Source organism: Neohortaea acidophila (assembly GCF_010093505.1).
Source record: "Neohortaea acidophila strain CBS 113389 unplaced genomic scaffold BDY17scaffold_12, whole genome shotgun sequence".
Lineage (NCBI taxonomy): Eukaryota > Fungi > Ascomycota > Dothideomycetes > Mycosphaerellales > Teratosphaeriaceae > Neohortaea > Neohortaea acidophila.
In genome coordinates this window covers 27,597-51,127 of record NW_022985521.1, presented here as the reverse complement: position 1 = coordinate 51,127, position 23,531 = coordinate 27,597, and the positions used below count along the sequence as shown (strand labels likewise).

The 23,531-nt window shown below is 57.7% G+C and overlaps 13 protein-coding genes across 13 annotated transcripts; 6 read left to right on the top strand and 7 right to left on the bottom strand.

Annotated features, from left to right (window-relative positions):
- Window position 1: 1 nt before the first annotated feature.
- BDY17DRAFT_341364 (glutathione S-transferas-like protein) lies at window positions 2-939 on the bottom strand. Its single transcript, XM_033737994.1, has 3 exons — window positions 561-939; window positions 281-495; window positions 2-219 (listed from the first exon to the last, which is right to left on the bottom strand). The coding sequence occupies exons 1-3, from the start codon at window positions 864-866 to the stop codon at window positions 27-29; spliced, it is 714 nt and encodes a 237-aa protein (XP_033585526.1). The 5' UTR covers window positions 867-939; the 3' UTR covers window positions 2-26.
- BDY17DRAFT_304752 (Alpha/Beta hydrolase protein) lies at window positions 928-2,902 on the bottom strand. The gene is made up of 5 exons (XM_033734766.1): window positions 2,674-2,902; window positions 1,902-2,617; window positions 1,656-1,845; window positions 1,363-1,603; window positions 928-1,298 (listed from the first exon to the last, which is right to left on the bottom strand). Exons 2-5 carry the CDS (start codon window positions 2,554-2,556, stop codon window positions 1,161-1,163), a joined length of 1,224 nt encoding a protein of 407 aa, XP_033585525.1. The 5' UTR covers window positions 2,557-2,617; window positions 2,674-2,902; the 3' UTR covers window positions 928-1,160.
- On the bottom strand, window positions 2,903-4,597 carry BDY17DRAFT_304750 (undecaprenyl pyrophosphate synthetase). The gene has a single exon (XM_033734765.1). It carries the CDS (start codon window positions 4,247-4,249, stop codon window positions 3,074-3,076), a length of 1,176 nt encoding a protein of 391 aa, XP_033585524.1. The 5' UTR covers window positions 4,250-4,597; the 3' UTR covers window positions 2,903-3,073.
- Window positions 4,360-5,418, top strand: BDY17DRAFT_46425 (uncharacterized protein). The gene has a single exon (XM_033738413.1). It carries the CDS (start codon window positions 4,575-4,577, stop codon window positions 5,178-5,180), a length of 606 nt encoding a protein of 201 aa, XP_033585523.1. The 5' UTR covers window positions 4,360-4,574; the 3' UTR covers window positions 5,181-5,418.
- Window positions 5,419-6,767, top strand: BDY17DRAFT_46356 (uncharacterized protein). The gene has a single exon (XM_033738412.1). The coding sequence runs from the start codon at window positions 5,658-5,660 to the stop codon at window positions 6,618-6,620; it is 963 nt and encodes a 320-aa protein (XP_033585522.1). The 5' UTR covers window positions 5,419-5,657; the 3' UTR covers window positions 6,621-6,767.
- Window positions 6,768-7,037: 270 nt separating this feature from the next.
- BDY17DRAFT_304744 (uncharacterized protein) lies at window positions 7,038-8,963 on the top strand. The gene is made up of 2 exons (XM_033734764.1): window positions 7,038-7,301; window positions 7,528-8,963. The coding sequence occupies exons 1-2, from the start codon at window positions 7,170-7,172 to the stop codon at window positions 8,875-8,877; spliced, it is 1,482 nt and encodes a 493-aa protein (XP_033585521.1). The 5' UTR covers window positions 7,038-7,169; the 3' UTR covers window positions 8,878-8,963.
- BDY17DRAFT_304741 (ribosomal protein S7 domain-containing protein) lies at window positions 8,908-10,311 on the bottom strand. The gene is made up of 2 exons (XM_033734763.1): window positions 10,010-10,311; window positions 8,908-9,953 (listed from the first exon to the last, which is right to left on the bottom strand). The coding sequence occupies exons 1-2, from the start codon at window positions 10,253-10,255 to the stop codon at window positions 9,114-9,116; spliced, it is 1,086 nt and encodes a 361-aa protein (XP_033585520.1). The 5' UTR covers window positions 10,256-10,311; the 3' UTR covers window positions 8,908-9,113.
- Window positions 10,312-10,495: 184 nt separating this feature from the next.
- BDY17DRAFT_46310 (uncharacterized protein) lies at window positions 10,496-12,685 on the top strand. Its single transcript, XM_033738411.1, has 4 exons — window positions 10,496-10,716; window positions 10,772-10,841; window positions 10,900-11,147; window positions 11,207-12,685. The coding sequence occupies exons 1-4, from the start codon at window positions 10,644-10,646 to the stop codon at window positions 12,556-12,558; spliced, it is 1,743 nt and encodes a 580-aa protein (XP_033585519.1). The 5' UTR covers window positions 10,496-10,643; the 3' UTR covers window positions 12,559-12,685.
- Window positions 12,686-12,812: 127 nt separating this feature from the next.
- BDY17DRAFT_257805 (uncharacterized protein) lies at window positions 12,813-14,710 on the bottom strand (the record flags this gene model as incomplete). Its single annotated transcript, XM_033731720.1, has 2 exons — window positions 12,813-14,067; window positions 14,202-14,710. 2 exons carry the CDS (start codon window positions 14,708-14,710, stop codon window positions 12,813-12,815), a joined length of 1,764 nt encoding a protein of 587 aa, XP_033585518.1.
- Window positions 14,711-15,285: 575 nt separating this feature from the next.
- BDY17DRAFT_327756 (uncharacterized protein) lies at window positions 15,286-16,067 on the bottom strand (the record flags this gene model as incomplete). The annotated part of the gene is made up of 2 exons (XM_033737728.1): window positions 15,286-15,882; window positions 15,954-16,067. 2 exons carry the CDS (start codon window positions 16,065-16,067, stop codon window positions 15,286-15,288), a joined length of 711 nt encoding a protein of 236 aa, XP_033585517.1.
- Window positions 16,068-16,673: 606 nt separating this feature from the next.
- Window positions 16,674-18,866, top strand: BDY17DRAFT_46235 (uncharacterized protein). Its single transcript, XM_033738410.1, has 4 exons — window positions 16,674-17,488; window positions 17,547-17,619; window positions 17,676-17,962; window positions 18,023-18,866. Exons 1-4 carry the CDS (start codon window positions 16,955-16,957, stop codon window positions 18,707-18,709), a joined length of 1,581 nt encoding a protein of 526 aa, XP_033585516.1. The 5' UTR covers window positions 16,674-16,954; the 3' UTR covers window positions 18,710-18,866.
- Window positions 18,867-18,971: 105 nt separating this feature from the next.
- BDY17DRAFT_304731 (uncharacterized protein) lies at window positions 18,972-21,531 on the bottom strand. The gene has a single exon (XM_033734762.1). It carries the CDS (start codon window positions 21,321-21,323, stop codon window positions 19,023-19,025), a length of 2,301 nt encoding a protein of 766 aa, XP_033585515.1. The 5' UTR covers window positions 21,324-21,531; the 3' UTR covers window positions 18,972-19,022.
- Window positions 21,532-21,972: 441 nt separating this feature from the next.
- BDY17DRAFT_327753 (Thiolase, N-terminal domain-containing protein) lies at window positions 21,973-23,333 on the top strand (the record flags this gene model as incomplete). The annotated part of the gene is made up of 3 exons (XM_033737727.1): window positions 21,973-22,419; window positions 22,478-23,123; window positions 23,179-23,333. 3 exons carry the CDS (start codon window positions 21,973-21,975, stop codon window positions 23,331-23,333), a joined length of 1,248 nt encoding a protein of 415 aa, XP_033585514.1.
- Between the last annotated feature and the right edge of the window lie 198 nt (window positions 23,334-23,531).

The window sequence follows — 23,531 nt, the reverse complement described above, 5'->3', positions numbered from 1 at the left end:
TCCTTAATATCACGCTTTTTCCCTCCTCACTTCTTCTTCCAGATATCAGAAGTCACGCCGCCGACCTCAAACAGTCCTTTCTCGGGCGCTTTGGCGCTCAACAGAGGCTGCATCTCCGGATCGCCCTTTTCCATGGCCTTCTGATACGCAGGTCGCTGAGCAATGTCCTGCAGATAGCGGACGATGTTTTTGTAGGGGGACAGATCGGCTTGCGGGCCCCTAGTAGATGCCCTCCATCAATGCTGGTTCTCGCAGAGTATGGTGTATGGTATGAACTTACCAGTAGCGCTGGGTCGTCAGGCTGTAGACCGTCATGATGTCCCCGGCAGTCAGGCTATCTCCAGCGAGATACTTGTTGGAAGCAAGCTGCTCGTCGATCCATTTTAAGCGCTGGTCGAGTCTGGAGTACGCCATCTGCCGCATCGGATTGTCTTTGCCAGCGCCCGAGCCGTCGACGAACATGATGTCGAGCATGGCAGGCTGCAACGTGCCGTTCTGTGGGCATCGTCAGATCAATGACTACACCTTGATATACTCATTTTTGACATGAAGCGGCTTACAGAGTAATGGAACCATTGGAGATACTCGGCGTAGCGTGGATCATCAGGTTTGAGAGCCAGTCTGCCGCCTCCATACTTGTGGATGATATAGTCGACAATCGCTCCGCTCTCGCTCAACTGCACTCCGCCATCGTCTTCAACGAACGGAGACTGACCCAGAGGGTTGCCGGGTACGCTCTTCAACGATTCCGGGGACAGGATGGGGTCGCGCATGTACTTGATCATTTTGTAGTCGACGCCGAGTTCTTCGCAGAGCCAGAGGATGCGTTCGCACTGCGAAACGCTGAGGTGGTGAATGGTGAGCATGGTGTTTGCTTGTGCACTGCAATGAGGTCTGATTGCTGATTCAATGGGAATGAACAATGGTCTGGTAGGGAATAGCAAAATGTTCCGGGTTGACGGAGGCTTCGTCAAGTGACGTAAGGCTGTGCTGTGCCGTGCGAGTCTGGGCGCGTCGATCTTCTCGTGCATACCCGAGGAGCGGACGTAATGTATTTGATTTCACACCAAACTTTATCACTTGCACTGAGATCTTGAAGCAAATCGAGAGCAAGATGAAGCCTCATGCTGCATGGGCACTGAACAACGCAGCAGCGTCAACTAGATCTTCGCCCCCTTCGCGCTCTGCCAGACTTCTTTGGCAAAATCCTCCATGTCCTTGACGAACAACTTGGGCTTCTCCCAAGCAGAGAAATGCCCGCCCTCGGAGTGCTCGCGATGCCACACTAAGTTGCCAGTCTGTCATCGACGTTAGCCTTGATCGAGGGAAGACATGGTCGGTTCACTGGAGGAGTCGACTGACCTTCGCCACCAATGGAACAGGAATGGGAGCAAGCTCCCAGGGATGCCACGAATAGCCCAACGGCTTCTTACAGTAGTACTGCGGATCGTTGTGGAAGAACTGCGGCACGGCGCCGAAGAATTGTCGATAGCCATAGATGGCTCGGGGAAAGGATTTGGTGAACCAGTACAGACTGGCACCGTCGAGCATCTCTTGCATCGACGGATTCTCGTGCGTCCATTGCTGGAACTTTTCGCCAATCCTGAGTAATATAGGTCAGTGATCCATGCTCGAGTTCTCGTGGTGGAACATACCAGGCGAGCAACCCGATGGGGCTGGAGGACAACACCAGGCCAATGGTCGCGGGCCGTGTGCCATGCTCACGAGCATAAGCATTGCCCATCGTGGCGAAATCGTTTGTTCGGGCGATGCCCTTCTGCTCGTGCTCCTTGAGGCTCTTGAGCTCCTCGTCGCTCTCGGGGAAGATGCCGATGGCCAAATTCACTGTGCATGGTGTTAGTCAATCAAAGCAGAGATGGTTTGCAGTCAGAGCAGCATACAGTGCACAGCTTTACAAGCAGTGCTCGTGGTGCCGAGCACGCGCGAGATGAAGGATCCGATGTCGCCACCTTGTGCGATATAACCATCGCCAAAGCCCAGACCGATCATGAGCTTGTCCAAGACAGCCGAGGCGTCTTCAACCTTGAAGTCTTTGTCGAGCGGAGGGCCGTTGGAGTAGCCATAGCCCGGCAGGCTGGGAACGATGATGTTGAAGGGCAAGTCCTTCTCGGAGTACTTGGTGCGGAACTCGTCGAGCGCGCCGAGGAACTCGAGGAAACTGCCGGGCCAGCCGTGGGAGAGGAGCAAGGGCGCGGCGTCCTGCTTTTGGCTCAGCAGGGCGATGAAATGAATCTTGTGCTTGAAGCCTTCGTGGTCAATCTCGACGGTGTAGTTGTTGAAGGAGTTGATCCGCTGCTCCGTCTTGCGCCAGTCGTAGTTGTTGATCCACGTCTCCTTTGCCTCTTCCAGCCACTTGCGCGTGATGCCCCAGCTGGTGAAGTCCTTGACATCCGTCACCCGGTTCTCATACGTCTCGGGGCCAATGGGGGAAACGCGGAGCAGCAGGCGGAGCCCCTCCAGCTCCAAATCCGTCACCTGAGCCTTGAACGGCTCGGGCTTGAGGGAGGCACTACGCGGGAAGTTGTCAAAAGGCATGATGAACGGGGAATATTTCTCGATTGATTTGAGGAGATGGGAGGAAGAAAGCAGAGCAGACCTGACCAGACAATTAAAGGAATGACATTACCGTGTGGGAGCGTATCAACCCCGCACCTTCTTATAAGCAGCAGACAGCTCTCTCGTTAACGAAGGTTTCGGTTGATGATGATCATTAGCGATTGCCCCTCTTCCAGCTCCTCTTTTGCTTCTTTTAAGGCTGAACTCTGTCCCCGATGTTGGTTGAGGGATTGAGGGCAAGACGCGGGGAACCGACACTTCCGCATTGGCGGATTTTGGGTAGGTAGGTAGCTGGGTTCGATCCAGGGCAGATGGAAGTTGAAGATGAGCAAGTTAACAGGGTTCGGTGTTTGGTGCTTTAGGAGCATCCAGAATGTATGAAGTAGGGAATCATCTATCAGAGACTCCACGCTGACCCTCGCGACAACGACCTATCCCCAGGAGTGCGAGTCCAAGTCACCCAGGTACTACCCTCCATCCCAGGGACTTCTAACTTCTACGCCGACTTGATTCCATCCGTGCTTCCCTCCACTCTCCCCTCCTGCCTCTGCTTATGTCGTTGCCTCCACTGCCACTCCACCAGCACCGGGAGGAAGTGCCACAGATCAAATTCCGGCCACATGCAGTCCAAGAATTTGATCTCCGTCGTCTCGTGGCACTGCCACAGCATGAAGTCGCTCAGCCGGTTCACTCCCGACGTGCGAATGAGTAGCTCGGGCGGAGGAGCATCGATGTAGGTGTTCTTGGTGAGAGTGTCGGTGGTGATGGTCTCGGGGTCGGGGAGGTGTGAGGACGACGCCGCACTTTTGAGCCGCCAAGAGGAATTGTCTGGCGAGAGTGGCGTGGTCGGTTTCAACGTGGGAGATGCGCAGTTGGACGTCTGTGATGAGGCGGGCTGTAGGACGGAGGAGCTGTCGAGATCTTCTTGTTCGGAGGCTTCCGTGGAGTCGGCATCGGAAGCGTTGCTCAACCCGCCCGTAGTATTTGGTGGAGTGAGGTATTGCTGCTCTCCTTCTTCGGCCACACTGGCCAGCTGCCGGGTGCGGAGATGCCTCTGGATCTGACTCTCACTGAATGCCCGCTTTTCCTTGGGTCGCTCGGGCGGCACGGAGTATTCTTTGACTGTCTCCCTGATACTGTGCGTAATCTCTTCCCGGCCCGTGTAGGGGAAGCACACATTCAAGACGGCGCGATCATTCTCCCTCGTCATGTCCACCGCGCGATCGACCTGCTCCAACACATCCGCCCGCACCAGACTCCGATCCCCAAGCACACGTACGGAGGCACCATATCGATCAAATAGCTCGCCGTGTTGGCTCATCTGCACCAATCTTGTCTTGGCCATATCCATCAATCCGTCAACCTCGTACTTGCTCCTTTTGAAATTCTCAATGCTGAAGGCGTAGATGGTGACGTACTTCACGCCGCTCTTGTAGCACACCTCGAGCACGCGGGCGAGTGCCTCGAAGCCCATGTTGTGCCCTTCGACCGTCTCGAGTTTGTGGTCCCGTGCCCATCGCCGGTTGCCATCCATCACAAAGGCAATGTGGTTGGGAATAGGCCCGCATTTGAGCGAGCCGATGAGGAGTTCGCGGACGTGTTGGAGGAGATACTCCACGGGTGGGAGAGAGAGGAACCAGCGCCGAAGAGAGGCACCGTCGGTAGTGGCCATCTGTTCGGAGCGTCGAGGGAAAGGAATGGTGAAGGTGAGGGTGGAGAGGGGTGGAGAGTTGGTTGCGGCTGACGTGTTCGAAAGCAAGAGGTGGTCAGTTGCTCATTGCCGCATGTTGGGATGGGCTCAGCAATGCCGACGTGGACGACGCGATTAACCGCTAGCCCTTGCGCCTCAATCTCCGCGTTCGACAAGGTAAAGGAATAGGGCGACAGGCGTGGCTGTGTAGGGCCAGAGTCGTAAGGCTCCCGACGTCTCAAAATTCCCACGGGACGATGACGAGCCCAGCCCAGCCAACATTGGAACTTTGGGACGGCGGCGGCGCATGATCGGCTTACGTAAGCGGTGCCGGCGAAATATATGCCTCGCGCAAGGCCCTCCTGCCGCGCGGTGTTCACGTTCTCTATTAACACCTACGAGAAGCGATTCAACTCTCAAAGTCATCCTACAATGCCCTGGGAAATGCTCGGTCTGCGTCTCGGACGCGAAGTGTACAAACACCACGAACGGGAGAAGAGGCAGGAGGAGAGAAGGCTGCAGATGGAGCAGCGACAAGCCGAAAGACAAGAGAGGCAGGAGGAGAGGCAGGAAAGACAGGAGGAGATGCGGGCGCAAAGGGCGGCGCACAGGGGCGGTGGTGGGCAGGGAGGCATGCGGGGTGGAGGTGGCGGACGGGGTAGAGGAGGCGGTGGCCGTGGAGGGCGGGGAGGCAGAGGCGGCGGTGGGTTTGGCGGCGAAGCGTCGAGGGATCCAATGGGAGGAGATCAAACCCACCAATACGATGACCGGCAGCCCCCATACGTCGACAGACAGCCCTACGATGAAGGGCAGTCCTACGACCAGAGGCAACAGTACGCCGAACAGCAGCAATACGGCTACGAGGCTGAAGGCCAGCAGAGATAAGTCAGGTCAGTGCTGCGACGTGTTTTAACCTCGAGCTTGTTACCATGATATTGAGCAAGTAATTCCAGCGCAGAACGCATTAATAATGCAGGGTTTGTTGTCGATGGTCGGAGAAAGCCTGATGAGTTGCTTCAACAAGTGCAAGCGGCCGGGTCAAGTGCATGTGTATACGAGGGATGCGTCATCTCCAAATTGACTTTCCTGCTACGACATGCCATCGAACCTTAAATGCTCCCGCAGCCTTCTCGTGCTCCGCATGCAGTTCCAAGTTTCCCACTTCACAGCATATTACCCTTCCCCGTATGTTGCACGTTGCCACAAATGATGTGGCTGCGCCGGTGTGGCAGGCCTCAGGGTACAAATGTTTTGCTAGGCTGGGATTGACACCGCGTCATTCTTACCACGCCTTCCTAGCTCTGCCAATCTTCTTTTCACAGCCTCTGGGTTTATAAGCTCCAGGCTCGACGTGCAAGTGAACGTGCAGGAGCTGCAGCCAAGAGCAGAGATGGCAGAAGCAAACCCCAGTAACACTGCCCGTCCAAGCCCACGAAAGAAGCCCAGTTCGCAAAATACGAATGGTGCAAAGGAGAAGGCAGACGCTGCTCGCGAGAAAGAACGGAAGCAGGAGACATCGAAAGCGGCGAAAAAGGCTCTGGCCGCACAGAAGAAAGCAAAAGAACTGACCCAGGCTGCGGCGGCTGCCGGTGACCCCGATGAACGTCAAAAACTCCTCAATCAGGCGCTGGAGAAGGAAGTCGAGGCCGAGACGTTTGGGAAGACGGCGAAATATCTCAATTCCGGCACCTGGCAAGGCCTATGTGCGGGCTGCGGCTTGGGAGGCAGTGTGGGAGTCTGGCTCGGCATCGTCACCGGCACTCTGGTCGGCGGAGTGACCAGTCTCGTGACCGGGGGATTGGGAGCGGGCATTGGGGCTGGCGTCGGGGCGCTGCATGGGCCGTGGTTCAAGGTTGGCGAGTGGATGGGCGAAAGCATTCGCAAGATCACTGGAGACATCCCGGGCTGGAAGGCGACGGAAGAGCAGAAAGGGGCGCTGGAGAAGATGGTGAATGGGGTGCGAGAACAGGATCGGCCTGATGAGGAAGAGCTTACGGTGATGAGCGAAGAGGGTGGCAAGGTCAAGCCGGGACAAGGCTTCGTGGGGAAGCGAGAGGAAGATGAAGGAGAAAAGGGCATGCTGCAAGGCGGCAAAGGCGCGTTGAAAAAGGCCGTCAATCCCATGTCGAGCTCGGAGACCAGGGACGAGAGTGCTGCATCGAAGAGGAAGGCGGAAGTCCAGGCTACTGCTGCTCGTCCCGACGCTCAAGCAGACCCCAAGCTTAGAGAGCAGTATGCGAAGTTGGCGGGAACGGCAACGACTCCGGATCCCCAGGCGACGGTTGCAAAGAACGGCGCCAGGAAACAGCCGCGGAAGCTGGAGATCCGGTCTCAGCAATCGAATGCTACTTGAGAGGGCTATCAAGAACTCGGTGATTCATCAACTCTACTCTTGTTGCTTCCACCGCATCGAACAACTCGGGCAAAGACAGATTCGAGGACTCGTCGAAGCGTGTGACGCGGCGGCAGCAACTATAGCGGAACCGCCATGCGCCAGGCGATGATAAGGTTGCAGAAGGTGTAGTTTGTTGAACTGCATGAAGCGAGTGCGTCGTGCATGATATCGGTCTTTTTCCATGCACAGGTGGAATCAAGATGGGTTGTGTACCTCATGTAGTTGATGAAAACATCGTGAAGGGCTGCCTTTGATGAGGCGAAGCCGGGCCTCATACTGTGGCCTCAGGCAGCAACTTGCCGCGCCTCGGCCTGTGCACGTCAGCGGGCTGGGCGACCGGTTGCTTGAAATCCGCTTCCGACAAAGAAGCAACATTCCATTCTTCCCATCACGCACCACCAGCTCCATTAAACTACCTCTGCCCTGCACACCATGGCCTGAAGATCCAGACCACCGCGTCGCAACTCCGACTGCCACCCGGAAGCCCCTGCAGCCCGCGTCACAGCCATGGACTCGGCCAGCATCGACGGCATCCTCGACCGCCTGCTCACCGGCTTCGAAGCCCTCCAAGATGCATACCAGAAGCTGCAAGGACAACACCAGGCATTGGAGAAGACTCTGGAGAAGCAAAGACAGCAGGTACGTGTGTGTCCGCGCCACGATCTCGCCCCGTCTCCCTCCTCACCCCACTTCCTCACCCACCCTGCCTCCTCGCGTTGAAAGATGATCTACCTTTTAGCTCTAGACCTACAGCCGCTTGCGGCGTTGATAGACACTTGATTGGTTTCTGACTGCCGCTCTCTCCTCTATGATGCTTCATTTGGACCTTCTGGGCCTGCGCATATGCTGACATCCCGTTCCACAGTTTCATGAGCTTCGCAAATCAAGCACTTCGAGCGCCGTCACGAGTCCTCCCCTCAGCCTATCATCTTCCATTACACAACGAAAACGGGGTACGCAGGAACACGCCCCCGGAGACGCACCTGCCTCCGAACGACTTGAACCTTTGTCGAAAGACAAGAATGCATTGATAGAAGAAGCATCGGGCGCGGCAACCGTGCTCAGGGAAGCCCTCTCTCGCCGGCCGGGGCAAGCAGATGGAGTAAAGATCTGGTCGGGCAGATCTGCAGACGACACGAACCCGAGCCAGCCGTCGATACCCGAGACGTCACAGTCCCCATTAGAGCAAGACTTTACTATCGAGGGCGTCCCCAGCAAACTAGGATGCCCCTTCGCAAGCATGGCCAGCAAAAAGCTATCATCACACGCGGCTAGCGTACTCAACAGGTACGGTCAAAACGGCCGAAGCGCCGCGGCAGCTGCAGCAGCAGCCAGCCCATCCGTCAGCGCAGCCAGTCGGATCAACGGGCGAGAAAGTTTCGCAAATCGACAAGGCAACCGGCCCAGCACTCTTGAGCCAGGAAATTCGCAACTCGACCACGAATCGCCACATTCCGAACGAGCACTCAAGGAGCATGTGGAAAATCAGGAGGAGGCCGGAGTGGGCATGTGTCCTATTCGACTCCTCGACCAACGCTCCCCCGAAGAAGTTGCGACTTACTTTGAACAACACAAACACGAGCTTCCGCGGTCGCACGAGGTTTGCGTGAAACGCTATCAGAACAGCGAGCAGCAAATCAGGAAACTGGACGCCAAATACGGAAATATGGTCACCATGATACAGGGTCTGGGTGCCAAGCACCAGAACTTCCTCCCCAAGGAGCCTGATGAGGAGCTCTGCAACGACCCCACGGAGGAGACCAAAAGCGATGAGAAGGTGCGGAAGTGGGCGAGTGGCGTATCCGAACAGGCTGCCGTGGGGGAAGATGCAGCGGCGAGCGCGGATGCGGAAGATCGCCAGCCGCGCTTTGAGCGGCCGCTGAGAGAAATTCGCGTTGGCGAGTCGCCCAGTCGGCCCTGGGGCATATCTGTCCCTGCGAAGTATCTGGATCACGTGGATCAAGTGGATGAGAAGGCCGCAGCCGTCTCCTCCCCCGAGCCTCAACTTCCCCCCGCTGGACCCGCGGCGACGCTGTCAAAGTGTCCATTCAAGCCTGCTGCGGTCTCTTCCGCAAAAGCGGCGTTCGTTGACCCCGCCACCACTACCGCTCCTCAGGGCGCGGAGCGGATGGTTTTTACCGGTCCGGTCTTCATTGGATACAGCGCCGAGGATGCGGCAAGGATTCTGCAGAACAATGGTTCTAGAACGAAATAATGGCCTTGTTCTACAAATTGGTAGCAGTGACACAGTTAGCATGTATCTCAAGCAGCGTGTATGTATGAGAATGTCGGTGGAATCAGCTTCTGAGGCTTCTTTCTTCATGTCATCTTATTTACAGCTTCGTATGTTTCGGTCTGTCAGTCGCCGATGGCTTCAGACCACTATCCGCCGAATCTCGGTGGCGTTGTATCGATCGGTAGGTGTTGCTACTCCCAATAAATCCCTTGTCATCATCTCCTGCCGCCACCACCCTGTCTGAAATTCAAATTCGCGCGGCTCGTGGTAGCCAAGCGATGCACCGCCATCCTCCGCTCCCAGACTCCCGAGCGGCCTTCAACGACGGCAATGATCTCGTTTGCGACGCGCGTTGGAAACATGTCTCTCCCACTGCCCCGATTCTGCCGCTTGTTCACTGCATCCAAGATCCACATGAACGCTGTTCTCCGCCTCTGCCGTAGGCCCAACGGCACCGGGATCTGTAAAGCGACACCACCGCCAGCCGCACCACGCTGGCTGCGAATTCGCATAAGAGGTGCAACGGAGTCGACGGCGAGGGTGAGATAGGCAATCGGATGCAGGGGAAGATAGGACGCGGGCGGGGCGCCAGGGAGAAGGGCCCTGGTGGCGGAGTAGGTGGGGGCGGGGGAGGTGCGAAGAGTGTTGAGGATGACAGACATGTTGCGCTGTGCGACAGATTTCTTGCCATCTCGCATCATGAAGTTGGTAAGCTGGACCACCACGGGGTCGTAGCGCTCAGCTTTGTTGACTATGCTGTCCATGGCCGGGAGGGGAAATTTGTGGGAAAGTTGATTGGAGGTGGCCGTAGGTGTGTCGAGACTGGATCCGGCGGAGAGATTGGCACCTCCGAGACTTGAAAGCATAGCCGGATTGAAATCGGAGGGCGATGTGGAGGGCTGAAGCTCAAGTCGTCGGCGGATGGAGGTGGAGAAGGAGCGAGAGCCGCCGGGGTTGGTGGACGGCTTGGTATTGGACGATTGCTGCTTGGAATTCATCTGTTGTTGGAGCACTTCGGGCGCTTGGTCGCGTTGTTTCTTCTCCTCCTTCATGATCTACAATGCCCGGGTTAGCGAACAGGAGCGATGCGAGACACGCAAAGGGACAGTACATCTTGCACGGGGGTGCCCTGGTTCATGTCCGGCCCCTCTTGGCCCTGTATCTTCGCCATCTTGGCGGCTTCTTCACTGACATGTTCCTGCTGCTGCGTATTGGGACCTGGTTGGCCCTTGGGGGCTTCAGGAAGCTTGTCGGGATTGTTCTTCGATGCGATGTGGCGGAAGGGGCCAGGGCCTGCTCGGAGCGCCGTGCTTGCCAGCCGAGGCCGAAGTACGAGCGGAGTGATTCGAGGAGGCATGGCTGTTGTTGAAGAGGGAGCACGGTAGGTGGGGAGCACAGATGGCAGACCTTGAATGCTTCAGATTTGAAGATGCGGTCATTGGAAGGCAATGCATCACGGGTGTCAAAAGTCGAGGGCCTCAGCCAAGCCCAAAGTCAATCACGCTCGGCGCCGCGGAAGCTACGGCTGGTTAGTCACCTGGCAGCGCCAAGCAATGGCATGGAGCATCATGGTAGCATTGCGTAAGGCCGGCGTATACCACATTCTCTCGTCTACCGCCCTCGCCTCGCGTCTTCCTCACCTTTCTTGCCACTCTAGTACTCGTCTGCTCAGCTTCCTCCCGAGCCAGCACCCGTGTCTGCCCATCGCCCGATACGCCTGTGCTGCCTGGCAGCCCACCCTCATCATGTCGAGCGTCATACGCAGCGTCAAGAATGTGACCAAAGGCTACTCGTCGGTGCAGGTGAAGGTGCGGAATGGTAGGTCAACTCGCCCCCGGACGCCCTCGTTCCTTTTGCTGACCGGCCGGCGCAGCTACCAGCAACGACCCATGGGGCCCCACGGGCGCCGACATGGCCGACATTGCCCGCATCACCTACAACAGGTACCTCTCCCCTCCGTTCCCTCTGTGTCTTCCTCTACCTTAATGACGAGCCGTTTAGCACTTTTCCTGCTGACCTCCCCAACAGCTCCACCGATTTCTACGAGGTCATGGACATGCTCGACAAGCGCCTCAACGACAAGGGCAAGAACTGGCGCCACGTCCTTAAATCCCTCAAGGTCCTCGATTACTGTCTGCACGAAGGCAGCGAGTTGGTGGTGACGTGGGCTCGGAAGAACATCTACATCATCAAGACTCTGCGCGAGTTCTACTACGTCGACGAAAGCGGCAAAGACGTGGGAGCTGCCAGTAAGCCTTCGACCACTTTCCCTTCGTATCAACGTCCGCAGCTGCTGAAAGTGTGGTAGTCCGACAATCCGCGAAAGAACTTACCTCCTTGATCCTGGACGAAGAACGTCTCCGTGCCGAACGCACGAATCGCGGCTCATGGAAGTCGCGCGTCACCGGCCTCGAAGAATTCAACCATGATGACCACGCGCAAGCTGCCAATACCGAGGGCTCCAACACCGCCCGTGCCGATGCCCGCGCCGATGCCCGCAATCGCCGCCGTGCGGGTGAAGATGACAACGACTTGGAGATGAGACTCGCCCTCGAGGCTTCGAAGAACGAGGCCGAGGCTGAGGCTGCCCGCCGGGCTACTATCTCTGGCGATGAAAACGACGCCGACTTCCAGAAAGCTCTCAAGTTGAGCCAAGAAGAGGAGGAGTTAAGAAAGCGACAGTTGGAAGACCAAAACCAAGAAGATCTGCTGTTTGATGATACGCCTGGCGAGCAGGTCCCACAACCCACCGGCTTCAACCAAGGCTATCACCAGCAGCCGCAGGTGGACTGGTTCGGCAACGTGGTTGGAGCACAGCAGCCACAGCAGACGGGCTTCTTGAACAATGCGTACAGCCAACCGACTGGGCAGCCCTTCCAGAACGGCTACGGCTACGGCCAACCACAGCCTTCGGCCTTTGATCAACTGCAACAACCGTCCCAACAATTCTTGCAGCCGCAGAATACCTACAATCCCTGGGCGCAGCAGCTGAACAACGGTACTTTTGGAGCACCTCCTCAGCAGCCCCAGGCCCCAGCAGAGCCGGTGGTGCAGGCGGGCTCCAACAATCCTTGGTCGAGCTCGAGTCCCGGACCGAATTCCTCCATCGCAGCCCAGCCGACGGGCTCCAACAACCCCTTTGCAACCCAACGCCCGGTTCAATCCCACGCCCATTTCAACAAAGCGCCCACGCTCTCCACCCTGCAAGAGCAAGCGGCTACCAACCAGTTTAACGCCCGGCCCAATCCCATCGCCAACTACGCCTCACCAAGCCCCTTCCACGCCAGCACGCCCTCTCCCCAGCCTCGCATCTCCCAACCTCCGCCCCCTCAAGACCCCTACCAAGCCAAACTCAACGCTCTTCTCGCCTCCGGGGAGGGCCAAGACACGTTTGGCAACGTTGGCGATCTGCGTATCCCCTCCCAACACACGGCACCCGGCACGTTCGTCAACTCCGCCGGGGCGGGGTCGATGGGCAGGCTGGAGAGCAGCCGCACCGGCACTAATCCCTTTTACACGCAAAATTCGGCCGCGTCGGTGCAGTTTCCTGCTCAGACAGGGCCTGCGCATGGGTTTGGAGGCAGCGCAAACCCCTTCGGCTCGCGGCCGCCGGGACAGCAGAATCAAGGGCAGCAGGGTGGGAGCCTGATTGATTTATGAGCGGAGTGAAGTTAGCATGACTGCATTGCAGCCGTCTCAACAGTTGGGCAGGATGTGAGATGTGCACTGGCGTTCTACGGCGTTTTATACCCGGTTGGTCTTCTTCTGTAAGCCCAACCGCGAAAGGCTATGGGTTGGACGGAGCCGTGACTTGTATGTCGCGCGTCTTATCTAGGTATTTGTGTCATACAGAGAATGGAAAGTCTTTGCAGTTCACAATGTCGGGGTTTCCACTGCTCATTGTGTTGCAACCGTTATCCGCCAGGCCATGAGTCCAGATAGACGCACAATGTGGGTTCGGCAACTTCTTCATGCCCAGGCTTCGGACACATGATCATGAAGCTATCATGCTGCAATATCCGTCCACCGATGCTAGCGATATAACTTGCACTCCAGCGCTCGTTTGCCCAAATCGAGTCCGGGCAGACGGACGCGGCAGTATCGACGATGTCCATCAAATCGCCCGCTTGCCCTGGCTCATGCCCCGTGGAGTCGTCAATCGGCTCACTGCGACTGTTGTCGACACGGTGGGAGCCGAGATGAGAATAGCACAGGGCAAGTACCCACACATCCTCCTCCCATTCCGCCAGACGCAATTCCGTGAGATCTGTGGTGTTGGCACTGGCGCCGATGCCCGTTAGGAAAGCATCATCAAGCGTGCCGGACGATTTCGAAGCGTCGATGAAATCTTGCAGACGGATGAGGCAGGGGTGGGTGGGCATGCTCTGGTTCGGGGAGGGCTGCCAGAGAAGAGAGCGCGTGTAGGTCTTTAGGGTATTGATGAGGGCGTTGATGATGTCGACTTGTCCCTGCCTGTAAATCGCTGCCTGCTGTTGTTTGCAGTTTTGGGGTTCAGAGGGTAGCTTGGCGGATTGGAGTCGGACGGCGGTCGCGTTTAGTGATTGAACTATCATGCGAGCAATGTGTGGTAGATAACGCCTTCCTTCCGAGTCGAGGTACTGGCGAGGTTCGTCTATGGCGTGGAAGGGCAGGCCACGTTCGTGACGAAGGATGTAAACGAGTAGTTCGAGCAGGGCTTCGGGGAGCTCTGAGAACAGATGACTGGCATGGGACAGTTCGCACCGTGGACGTCCAAGGCGAAAGGTGGCCTTCTCCGAGTTCCAGTCACCGCATGCGTTGAGATATGCCGGGCGGGCTTGTTGTATTTGTAACTGCAGTTCTCTGGGCGGGGCTTTCAACGTCAACGCCACAGTATCATGAGGATTGTCGGGAATGCAGAAACCGTAGCCGATGAGCAGCTCTCCGTTGCCCTTTGGACCGTAGTTGTTGCACACTTCAGCTCCAGCCTCGATGGTTTCGGCGACGATGACGCTGAACTGTGCCACATCAAACACCCAGTCGACTTTGGTCCTCGGGTTGTGGTTAGCGGCGTCCAGGCCCGGAAACAGGACGGGAAATTCAAGATCCTCGCGGGGAACTGCAGACATGTCGAGCAGCACAGCTTCCCGGCGGCCATCCAGCGTGGATTTATACGTCGTCCAGAGATCGCTCTCCTCCGGACGTAGAGTACGAGAGGTGAAGGAACGAGAGGTGAAGATGGCGACAGCCCACTTGAAGAGATGCCTAGTCGAGAAATAAATACTCACACGCAAGCAACTTACCCTCGTTACCGTCGAGCTTACCACGTGTATGGCTGTACATCTATCCCTTCTTGCCTGAGAATGGCAATTCCATCGTCGAAATAATTTCTGTACACTTCCTCGCGAGCGCGTACGGTGTGCCAGACATCGGTGCCTTCCAGCCAAGCCGTGTCTGCTGCCTGCTCGAAGAACAACGGCTGGGAAAAGTCGGCCTCGGGCGTGGGAAGAGTGTCGAGATAGGCTTTCCAGAACGAAATTTCACGGTTCACCCACTGTGACATGAGGTAGAAGAAGCCCGCGGCAGCAACGGGGAAGCGGTGCCTCTGCTGCTGGAAGACGGGGAAGTGCTCGTCGACCAGCGCATTGAGGTATGAGAGAGCGACGGCGTGGGAAGCCGAAGCCACGCAGACGCCGGCCTCAATGGTAGCACGTGTTCGGTAGTGCACGCCGAAGATGTCGTCGTGCTGGAGGTGGATGCCTGGATGGAGATGGCCGTGGTTTGCACGGAACCATTGCTCCAACGCTGCGAGCTCGGTAGGCGACGCCGCCATTCCAAGCCGTCCTTCGTCCGACACCCAAAACCCCTCGCGAGGCCGAGCGAGAGTCGACACTTCGCGAGAGGGAGAATCACAAATGAGATGCAAAAAGGCTTGAAGAGAATGATGAAGAGGCGTGAAGGAGGAACGGGGCAACACCCGAGCCGAAGCCGTGCGCGCTAGCACGTGCACTAGAGAGACGTGGAGTCGAGGAGGTGTGGCAAGGCTGCACCACACCAACGCCACCCCTCCTCTCCTCCCGCTCGTAACGGATTGGCAGCCTGCCATTGTCTTTGTGAGATTGGCACATACTACACCACAGCATATCGAAATACGGCAAGACGAGGTTTAGCAACAGAGTCCCGCCAAAGTTCTGAGCTCGATACACGAATCTTGTCGAGCTACATACGGTATCCTCCTCTCAGCTCCCCCTCCCTCCCTCTTTGCTATCCCGTCGTCATCCATGTGTCGTCCTCGTTGTTGCTGACCCGGTTGGTCGTCGCGTCGGAAATCGTCACGGTGGTTGGTACAATGTATAAGCATAAGGCTTTTCGTCGCGTAGTGCTGAGCCTACGCGTCGTCGCTACTGTCTACCCATAGTTGAAGTGCGCATGCTGATGGCTCGGCTGTTGTGATTGTTGTGGTTGTTGTGGTTGGTGTTGTTGGTGTTGTTGCTGCTGATGCTGCTGCCGCCGTTCGGTTCCACTACGTGAAGCGGACACGGGAACCTCTGCGCCGATGGGAACTGTCCCGTCCACATCCGGCCCTCGCGAGTGGTCGAGGAACTGCCTGGAAGACGAACCAGACATCCCTGCACCCATGGACACCACACCGTCCATTTCCGGGTTTCGCAGATTGTCGTGGAATCGCGGGGACTGCTCGATCGACGCGCCTCCCCAATACGAATCCGTGCCGCCCGTCACAGAACTCACATCAAGCTCTCTGCTTAACCGGAGGCGTTTGAGCAACTGGATGCTCTCTTCCTCGGGCAGGGTCAACAGCGGCTGCAACAGACTGTTGACTTGGTTCAGGCTCGTCCTCAGGCTCTCGTTCTCTCGCCGGAGCGCGGCAGATCGCGTCTCGTCCGAGCTGCCCGTATCGTACACACACACCGTTCCTGGTCGCGCCGCACACCACCCGCACACCGGGCGCTGGCCGTCACACCGGATCTTCTTCGCTCGGCACGCCTTGCACGTCACGTTAGTTGGCGGTCATGCCCGGCTCGATCTGTCGCGTGGGTCGGCATGGGCTCACGTACATTGCACGCCACTCGCACGGTCGAGCGTCGGGATCGGGGGGACGAGGTGCTGGACTCCGCGTAGTCGTGGGAGCCTGCCATGGACAAGAAGGGGGAAGGATCTTGCTCGGACATGGCGGTGACCGGGGAACACGCCCCATCAGGTGTGAGGGCAGACACAAAGGCGCCGCGGGTTGGCTCTGTTAAGCCGTTTTCAGCGCGTTGGCACTTCGGGAAGCGGGGAAGGGAGGAGGGTGGATGGTGGCGACAAGCTCGCTGCTCTCACGTTCACATGCGGAGAGGTGAGCATGGTGTCATGCGAAGATCGCAGTACGTCGAGTCTCGCGCCGCCTCGCCCGCGCACAGCAAACCTGGCCCTTCTTCGTGCCGCACGTTTGAGCCTTCGCGTCCCACTAAAATGCACCTTCCACCGTCGCTCCACGGAGTGCGCTCCGCGCATGACCCACCAACCGCATATACACACCCAATCAACCCAGGCGTCGCCTTGACGGTCAGCAGGGGATTCGGACTCCCATACCGCAAGTGGAGCACATTCGGAGTCGAGACCGGGAAATGAATTGCTTCAGTGGCGCTTGCCTTTCAGCCTAGTCGGTGGTAATCGTTGCACGGAGCCTCCGCGTGCCGAATGCATCCAGCGTCACGTGCTGCTGGCCGTCGCGCGGCGGGCTCGCGAGACAAACAGCGTCAAAAGGGCGCTCGGCGACGCGTGAAGACGGCCGCGCGCCAGGATGTCGTCGACACCGCGCACCCATGCACACCCAACAAAGCGCATGTCGTCCAGCTCTTCCCCACATTCTGCCCATCAGCCACACCAGGCCGCGAGCAGGATGAGCGTCGAGTGACGTTGTTCCGCCACCCGCTTGACCAAGTTTTGCTGCCATTCGCTGCAAGCATTCAAATACACGCGACGGAGTAGGTGGTCAGCCACAGGCGCCTCTTTCCTCTCTCTCCAATCCGCCTCTCTTCAGCCTTGTCTTGTATGCACATGAAGTCTGCTCGCAATGGCAGACTTGCAGCTCATTCCCGCTCGCCATGCCACGGCCACTTTTGTCCCAGCAGGCCAAGTCATCAAGATAGTCAATACCTCCGGCACCCAAGTCATCGATACATGGGCCTTTGCACTGCCCAAACCTGACCCCAAACCGGAAGGGCAACAACAGGATCAAGGCCAGGTTGACGAGGAACAGCAGGCCAAAAAGACCTCCAAGCAACGCGCTTCCCAGCCGACCGCTTCCAAGACCAGCAAAAAGCCTGCTGATCTACCCAGTCAAGAAGAGGCTGAGAAGGCGACGCAGCAGGCGCGGGCGGAAGAAGACAATGCCCAACCAGCGCAGAGCTCCACCTGGGCATCCTACGTGCCCACCAAGATCTGGCCCTTGTCGAAAGGCGATGCTTCCAAAGAGAGCAGCGCAGACACGGAGACGGAGCAACAAAAGAACTCCCGCACGTGGAGCTCCTACTTCCCCTCCGGCAAGGGCATCAGTAACTACATCCCCGGAACTGCAAAGAACACAGTATCTGGCTTTGCTTCCCTGGCAAGTAGTGCACGTGTCGGTACCCTGCACAGCCTTGCGACTGACTGCCCACTCATAGCACAAGCGCGATCCCAACAAGAGTTACATGGAACAACTGCAGGACTTCTCGCGCACGCCTGTCGGAGCAGCAGGTTGGGGCGGTAAATCACTCCCCCGTACTACTCTCGCACTGACCCAGCTTACACAGGCCTCGCAGCTCTGACGGGTTCGGGCTGGGGCGGCTCGACCTTTGCCGGCTATCAGGCCTGGAACGCGCAGAATGCGGCCAATGCGGCGCCGATGGAGTACATGAGCATGCAACACACCCGCGCCGCCACGTTGCATTTGCGGCCCAAGGTCAACGATACCTTCGTCTCCAACTTTCGCGAGCCACTTCTGACCTTGATTGAGGACTCCTCGTCCGGCATTCACGACACGTTGATTCCGGCGTGTGATCCTGCGAGGTACAAAGGCCTTGGGGTGGAGAATTGGGAGGTAAGTCTGCAAGGCAGTTGAATCGCGTCCCAAAGCCCCAACTCACCTCAATCTGCTCAGGAGCACGGTTCCTGCGCCGAGAACCTTGTGTTGGCCCTCGAGGAGCTCAACAAACGCGCTGGCCTCAAAGGTGCAAAAGGCGTCGGCGCCGATCTCACAATCAACTCCGTCCCCGCGCCCCTGAACCTCTTCATGAACATCCCGTGGGACGAGGCTGGCGACATCGACTTTGCGAAGCCACAGTGCAAGAAGAACGATTTCGTGCGTCTCAAAGCCGAGCGGGACGTGGTGGTCGTCATGAGCGCTTGTCCGCAAGACATAACCGACGTCAACAATAAGGAGCCGACCGACGCGCACTTTGTCGTCGAGGGCGAAGAGGATGCCGCGCCCGCGATCAAACGGACACAGCACACACGAAAAAGGCCGCCGCCACGCAAGATCAGCTCGTCGCATGCCACCTCTACGCAGGGGACAGAGACGGGCGCGCCGGCGTCTCAGCGGCCACCGGCACCGCAAAGGAAAACCGTGGCCCAGAAGCAGCAGCCGACAGCGGCCCCAACGCCGGCAGCGAAGCCAGCATCGACGGATGCGCCAAAGAAGAAACCCGTGCCTCCCCCCGTGGCACCGCAGAAGAGGGCTGCCAATCCCACGGGGGGATCTGGACAGGCCAAGCCCGGTCCTGCGCCCGCTACGGTAGAGAAGAAAAAGCCTCGGAAGTTGAACGCGATATCGAGGACTGCAACTTAGTGTCATGGTTCGAGAATACAAGAGGCGTGTGTGAGGTCAATAGTCAGCAAGTCTAGTACTGCACTGAATCCGGGCAGTGTTCTAGTCAACTGTCGGGCTGACTATTAGAGTGCAGCGCGTCACGCGTGGGCCAATCAGTTCGCAGTCCATGGCACTCTTACGACTGCATACATGTAAGAACGAGATCTGAATCACGACGTGAAGCGCGGGAGGTAGTCAATTCTGATAGCGGCAGGCACTGTCATCAATGTTGAATTTTCCATCCACCGTCGTAATTACACTCATCACAAGAGGCCGTCGGACGCGTGCTTCGTCACACATTCTTCTTCGTTCCCATCCGTAATCCCTCCCCGTCTGTCTCACTCGTTGGCGACGGGGTCCGCTCAAATTCAACCCAGCCCTCCGCATCACTGGTCCGCCTACGTCCGCGCTCCCGCATGGCGGCATGCAGGTTTCGACTGACTTCCTCCAAGTCCGGCTTGGAGACCGGCGCAGCCTCGTGCATGGCTGTGAAGCCTCGTAGGCCGCTCCCGAACCGCGTCCCAGACAGGGCTGGTTCCGATCCGCTGTTACTCCTACTCCTAGTAGTATGTGGCGTGCCTGGTCGTGATGCGAACAGACCGACCGAGCCGATGTTTTTGAAGCTCTCGTTGCGCGGGATAGACGAGGCGTGCAGTGGTTGGAAGTGCAGGCCGGGAGGGGTGGGTGGGGGGAGGTTGAGGACATCAATGTCGCTGCCGTCACGTCTCTGCGCGGGTGTCGCGGGTCCTGCCGAGTCTGATGATCCTGCCTCGTCCTCATCCTCCTGATCCGGGACGATGCGCATTCGATCGAAGTCGGGGAACAGCTCGGGCCCGAGATCGTTGATGAGGTCGTCGATTCGGTGGGCGAGCTGTTCACGCCGCTTGCTGAGTTGCACGAGAGAGTTGCTGGAGCTCGGGTTGATGGAGAGGAATAGCGGGCGCAGGGATTTGAATATGTCCATGCCCACTTCTCCGAATCGAAGCGCCATGAAGCACATGGCGGGGAAGAAGATGAGTCCAAAGACGTACACCGACCACAGTGGGATCCAGAGTGGCACCCGGCCCCCAACTCGGTTGTAGTACGTCCACCACGTCAACAGACTGGTGTATGTGACATCGAGGATCGGGGTGAGGGCGAGTGCGACCAGGATCTTCCACGTGGCCATGACATCTCTCGCCTTGATCTTGACCGTCGACGCTGCCAGCGCTTCCTTGGACTTGCGGATGGAAATGATCTTGCCCGCGATGAACACGGGCGCAAACAGGACGGTACCAGGGAGGACGGCGATGCTCAAAGCGGAGATCTTCAGTACGCGCCAGGTGAGGAGGAACATGACTTTCCACCAGGGGTGCTTGGCATAGCCGACTTGGTGGTCGCGGAGGTTGAGGCCGAATAACGTCCGGTTGTAGTCAAGCACATCCTTCCGCAACTTGACGACGCGCGGATCATCTTTGTATGTCGCATAACCTTTCATCAGTCTCCGGTTGAGCTCCACCACCATCGACAATGGCAGCTCCTTGCCCTTGGAGTTGTATAATCGACGTACAGCCTGGATGAGCATAAGGGTGTCGTAGTCGGGGGCGAGGGTGGTGACGGTCTGGAGGCCTTTGTACACAGTGTCCAGCACGCGGCTGATGGCGTCCCTCCGATTGCCGTTCTTGTATTGCTGCACGAGCTCCGGATCGACGGTGATTGGCTTGCCGAATTCGATGACGGCGCGCGAGCGGAACTTGTGGGGGTGGAAGTAGTTCATGCCCACCGGCACGATGGTGACGCCACAGTCTGGATCTTCGGCCAGCGCACCCAGCGCCATGATGGCGAGGCCGGCTTTTAAGGGCAGGAGCTCGGTGCGATCGTGGCTGCCGCCTTCGGGGAAGATGCCGATGCAGCCTCCGTCTTTGATTTTCTTGAAGACGCGCTCGTAGACCTTGCTTTGATCGACGTGAGGGGCGACGCTGAACTTGGTGCCCTCAAAGTCTGAAGACCCTTTTGCCTCGTCATCCGACGCGTTTCCATTGCCGTTCACATTCGGTGTACGTCCGGTGAGCTGCTCGAATGCCACGTCACCAGCAAAGGGATGCTTGAGTCTGATTTCGTCGGGTCCGAGAATTTCCTTAATCTCGGTATTGGCTGAAGCATTGTTGACACTCGGCAGGACGAGCAGGCCGCCGGGCATATATATGTTTTTGTCGTCGAACTGCGTGCCCTTGCCCTTGACCAAGGTGGGGTCACCATCCGGGTCGGGCAGGTAGATCTTCCCTTGGGCCGGCTTCTTCAGATCCAATGCCCTGCCCACTGACACCGAGCCAACAAGGCTGGCCGCCAGGCCGATGAACTTTCGGCGCATGCTCTTTTCGGCGATGAGGAAGGAAATGCGGCGTTTGGCGTCATGTCGGACGGTGGAGCCGAGGATGAGCGGGTCGACGAACTGGTTGGCATGAGGCGCGGCGACGAAGATGACGGGCGAACGGCGAGGGATACGGTATGAGGCGCGAGGGTGGACTTCACGGAAGAAGAGGTCGACGACGACATTGGAGATCCAGAGCATAATGTCGTAGACGAAGTCGTCGAGCCATGATCGCCGCCGCATAGTGGGGGGTGTTGTGTGGTGGTGAAGGAGGTGAAGCAGGACAGGTTGAGGCTTTCACTTGCGAAGCCGTGGCGCGTGCAAGAAATGGTGTTGCATCTCGGGAAAGGACTAAGCGGCCCAGGGTGTTTCAGTGGAGGTGATGGTGCGGAGAGATGTCAAGTCTGCAGACAGGCGGGTGAAACGTGTCGAGGTGTTTTCCCCAAAAATGCCAGCGACCAAGTCGATTAAGGTTTGGGTGAGAGTGGGGGGTCTGGGGAAGTGATTTGGGTAAGGCGGGGTGATGTCACGTCGATTGCAATGGAGCCTCACCTTCCTACCTCACCTGCCCCTTCGACGTGCTTGCGGTGCATAGTCTCAGGCCTGCTCAAGTAGTAAAGCCTCGGAACACCGCCGAAAGCAGTGTAATCCCCCGACTCCCTCACGCGAGGCACAGGTTAGAGTTCACGTTAGGTTGATGGAGTGGAAGGCAAGGAGGGTCCGGAAGCGGCTCTGCTCTGCTTTCACATGATCCTCTCGGCACCGAGGCATCTAAGAAGAGCCAAATAAATACATAACTCCTCTGGTGATCACACTTTAACACGTTACTCTCGAGAATACTACCGCTCCCTCACGCTTCGTGCACGCGCTTCCCTACAACCTCACATCCATCATGTCTTCCGCCCAAAGCCGCGCTCTCGAAATCAATTCCCACCTGAACCCAAGCGGACGGGCAGGCCTGTTGGAGAAACGGCCAGATGACATTGTCGTCACCGCTGCTCTCCGCACTGCAATCACCAGAGGCCGGAAAGGCGGCTTCAAGGACACCGCTGCCGCCGACCTGCTGCATGGCGTCTTCACCCATCTCATTCAGCGCTCCGGCATCGATCCCAGCCTGGTAGAGGATGTTTCCGTCGGTTCCGTCCTCGCCCCTGGCGGAGGTGCCACCGAGTTTCGCGCCGCCGCTCTTGCCGCCGGCTTCCCCGCCTCCACCGCCGTCAAGAGCTTGAATCGCCAATGTAGCTCCGGCTTGCAGGCGTGCGTGGAGATTGCCAACGCCATCAAGTCTGGCATGATCGACATCGGCATCGGGGCAGGCGTCGAGAGCATGAGTCAGCAAGTGAGTTGATAGCCATTTGATATGCGCCGCTGAGGAAGAGTGCTGACGTCCGACGTAGTATGGCCCGCAAGCAGTGACAGAATTCAGCGACCTCCTCGAGGACAATGCAAGCGCCGCGGAGTGCAAAGTGCCCATGGGAGTTCTCAGTGAGCAGATGGCGAAGGACAAGGGCGTCAGCAGAGCAGATCAGGACCGCTTCGCCGCCAACAGCTACCAAAAGGCTCTCGCCGCGCAGAAAAACGGCTGGTTCGATGAGGAGATTGTGCCCCTCACCGTCAAATCCGAAGATCCCAAAACCGGAAAGACCACCGAAATCACCGTGTCACGCGATGACGGCGTCCGAGAAGTCACCTCCGAGAGCCTATCCAAGATCAAGCCCGCCTTCCACAAGAACGGCACCATTCACGCGGGAAATGCGTCGCAAGTCTCCGACGGCGCGGCAGCCGTACTGCTCATGAAGCGAAGCACCGCGGAACAGCTTGGCCAGAAGATTCTGGGGAAATTCGTTGCTGCGTCGGTAGTCGGAGTGCCTCCTCTTCTCATGGGAATCGGTCCATGGAAGGCTATTCCCGAGGCTTTGAAGAAAGCCGGGATATCGAAGGACGACGTTGACATTTTTGAGATCAACGAGGCCTTTGCATCGCAGTGCCTATGGTGCGTCAACGAGCTGGGTCTTCCGATGGAGAAGGTCAACCCGAAAGGTGGTAAGTCGCATTCTCATTCTCCTCCTGTCATATGCAAGCATGCTGACTTGTCAAGGTGCCATTGCTTTCGGTCATCCTCTCGGATGTACGGGCAGCAGGCAGGTCAGCACGCTGTTGTATGAGCTGAAGCGTACAGGCAAGCAGATTGGTGTCACGAGCATGTGCGTGGGGACTGGCATGGGAATGGCCGCGGTATGGGTGGCAGAGTAAGAGATTAGCGCGTCTACTTCTTGCATTGAATCGGCGCAGACTGGATCGGGTATGCATCGTGCTGGAGAACTATCACATGGATCGGTACCCGCATGAGCAGACTATCGCTATGAATGTCAGGGGAAAGATGAGACTAGAATCTGCCTCTCAAGCTATGATTGTGTTTCCACGAAAACCCGATGGAAACACCATGCCCGC

Coding starts and splice junctions, on each gene's coding strand:
- BDY17DRAFT_304741 (XM_033734763.1), bottom strand. CDS start 10,255: ATGCCTCCTCGAATCACTCCGCTCGTACTTCGGCCTCGGCTGGCAAGC. Junction 9,954..10,009: donor AGGGCACCCCCGTGCAAGAT/GTACTGTCCCTT, acceptor CGGGCATTGTAG/ATCATGAAGGAGGAGAAGAA.
- BDY17DRAFT_304744 (XM_033734764.1), top strand. CDS start 7,170: ATGGACTCGGCCAGCATCGACGGCATCCTCGACCGCCTGCTCACCGGC. Junction 7,302..7,527: donor TGGAGAAGCAAAGACAGCAG/GTACGTGTGTGT, acceptor CCCGTTCCACAG/TTTCATGAGCTTCGCAAATC.
- BDY17DRAFT_304750 (XM_033734765.1), bottom strand. CDS start 4,249: ATGGCCACTACCGACGGTGCCTCTCTTCGGCGCTGGTTCCTCTCTCTC.
- BDY17DRAFT_304752 (XM_033734766.1), bottom strand. CDS start 2,556: ATGCCTTTTGACAACTTCCCGCGTAGTGCCTCCCTCAAGCCCGAGCCG. Junction 1,846..1,901: donor TGCTTGTAAAGCTGTGCACT/GTATGCTGCTCT, acceptor CACCATGCACAG/TGAATTTGGCCATCGGCATC. Junction 1,299..1,362: donor CTGTTCCATTGGTGGCGAAG/GTCAGTCGACTC, acceptor CGTCGATGACAG/ACTGGCAACTTAGTGTGGCA.
- BDY17DRAFT_46310 (XM_033738411.1), top strand. CDS start 10,644: ATGTCGAGCGTCATACGCAGCGTCAAGAATGTGACCAAAGGCTACTCG. Junction 10,717..10,771: donor GCAGGTGAAGGTGCGGAATG/GTAGGTCAACTC, acceptor CGGCCGGCGCAG/CTACCAGCAACGACCCATGG. Junction 11,148..11,206: donor CAAAGACGTGGGAGCTGCCA/GTAAGCCTTCGA, acceptor AAAGTGTGGTAG/TCCGACAATCCGCGAAAGAA.
- BDY17DRAFT_304731 (XM_033734762.1), bottom strand. CDS start 21,323: ATGCGGCGGCGATCATGGCTCGACGACTTCGTCTACGACATTATGCTC.
- BDY17DRAFT_341364 (XM_033737994.1), bottom strand. CDS start 866: ATGCTCACCATTCACCACCTCAGCGTTTCGCAGTGCGAACGCATCCTC. Junction 496..560: donor TCCAATGGTTCCATTACTCT/GTAAGCCGCTTC, acceptor CGATGCCCACAG/AACGGCACGTTGCAGCCTGC. Junction 220..280: donor CTGACGACCCAGCGCTACTG/GTAAGTTCATAC, acceptor GGCATCTACTAG/GGGCCCGCAAGCCGATCTGT.
- BDY17DRAFT_46425 (XM_033738413.1), top strand. CDS start 4,575: ATGATCGGCTTACGTAAGCGGTGCCGGCGAAATATATGCCTCGCGCAA.
- BDY17DRAFT_46235 (XM_033738410.1), top strand. CDS start 16,955: ATGGCAGACTTGCAGCTCATTCCCGCTCGCCATGCCACGGCCACTTTT. Junction 17,620..17,675: donor CACGCCTGTCGGAGCAGCAG/GTTGGGGCGGTA, acceptor CAGCTTACACAG/GCCTCGCAGCTCTGACGGGT. Junction 17,963..18,022: donor TTGGGGTGGAGAATTGGGAG/GTAAGTCTGCAA, acceptor CAATCTGCTCAG/GAGCACGGTTCCTGCGCCGA.
- BDY17DRAFT_46356 (XM_033738412.1), top strand. CDS start 5,658: ATGGCAGAAGCAAACCCCAGTAACACTGCCCGTCCAAGCCCACGAAAG.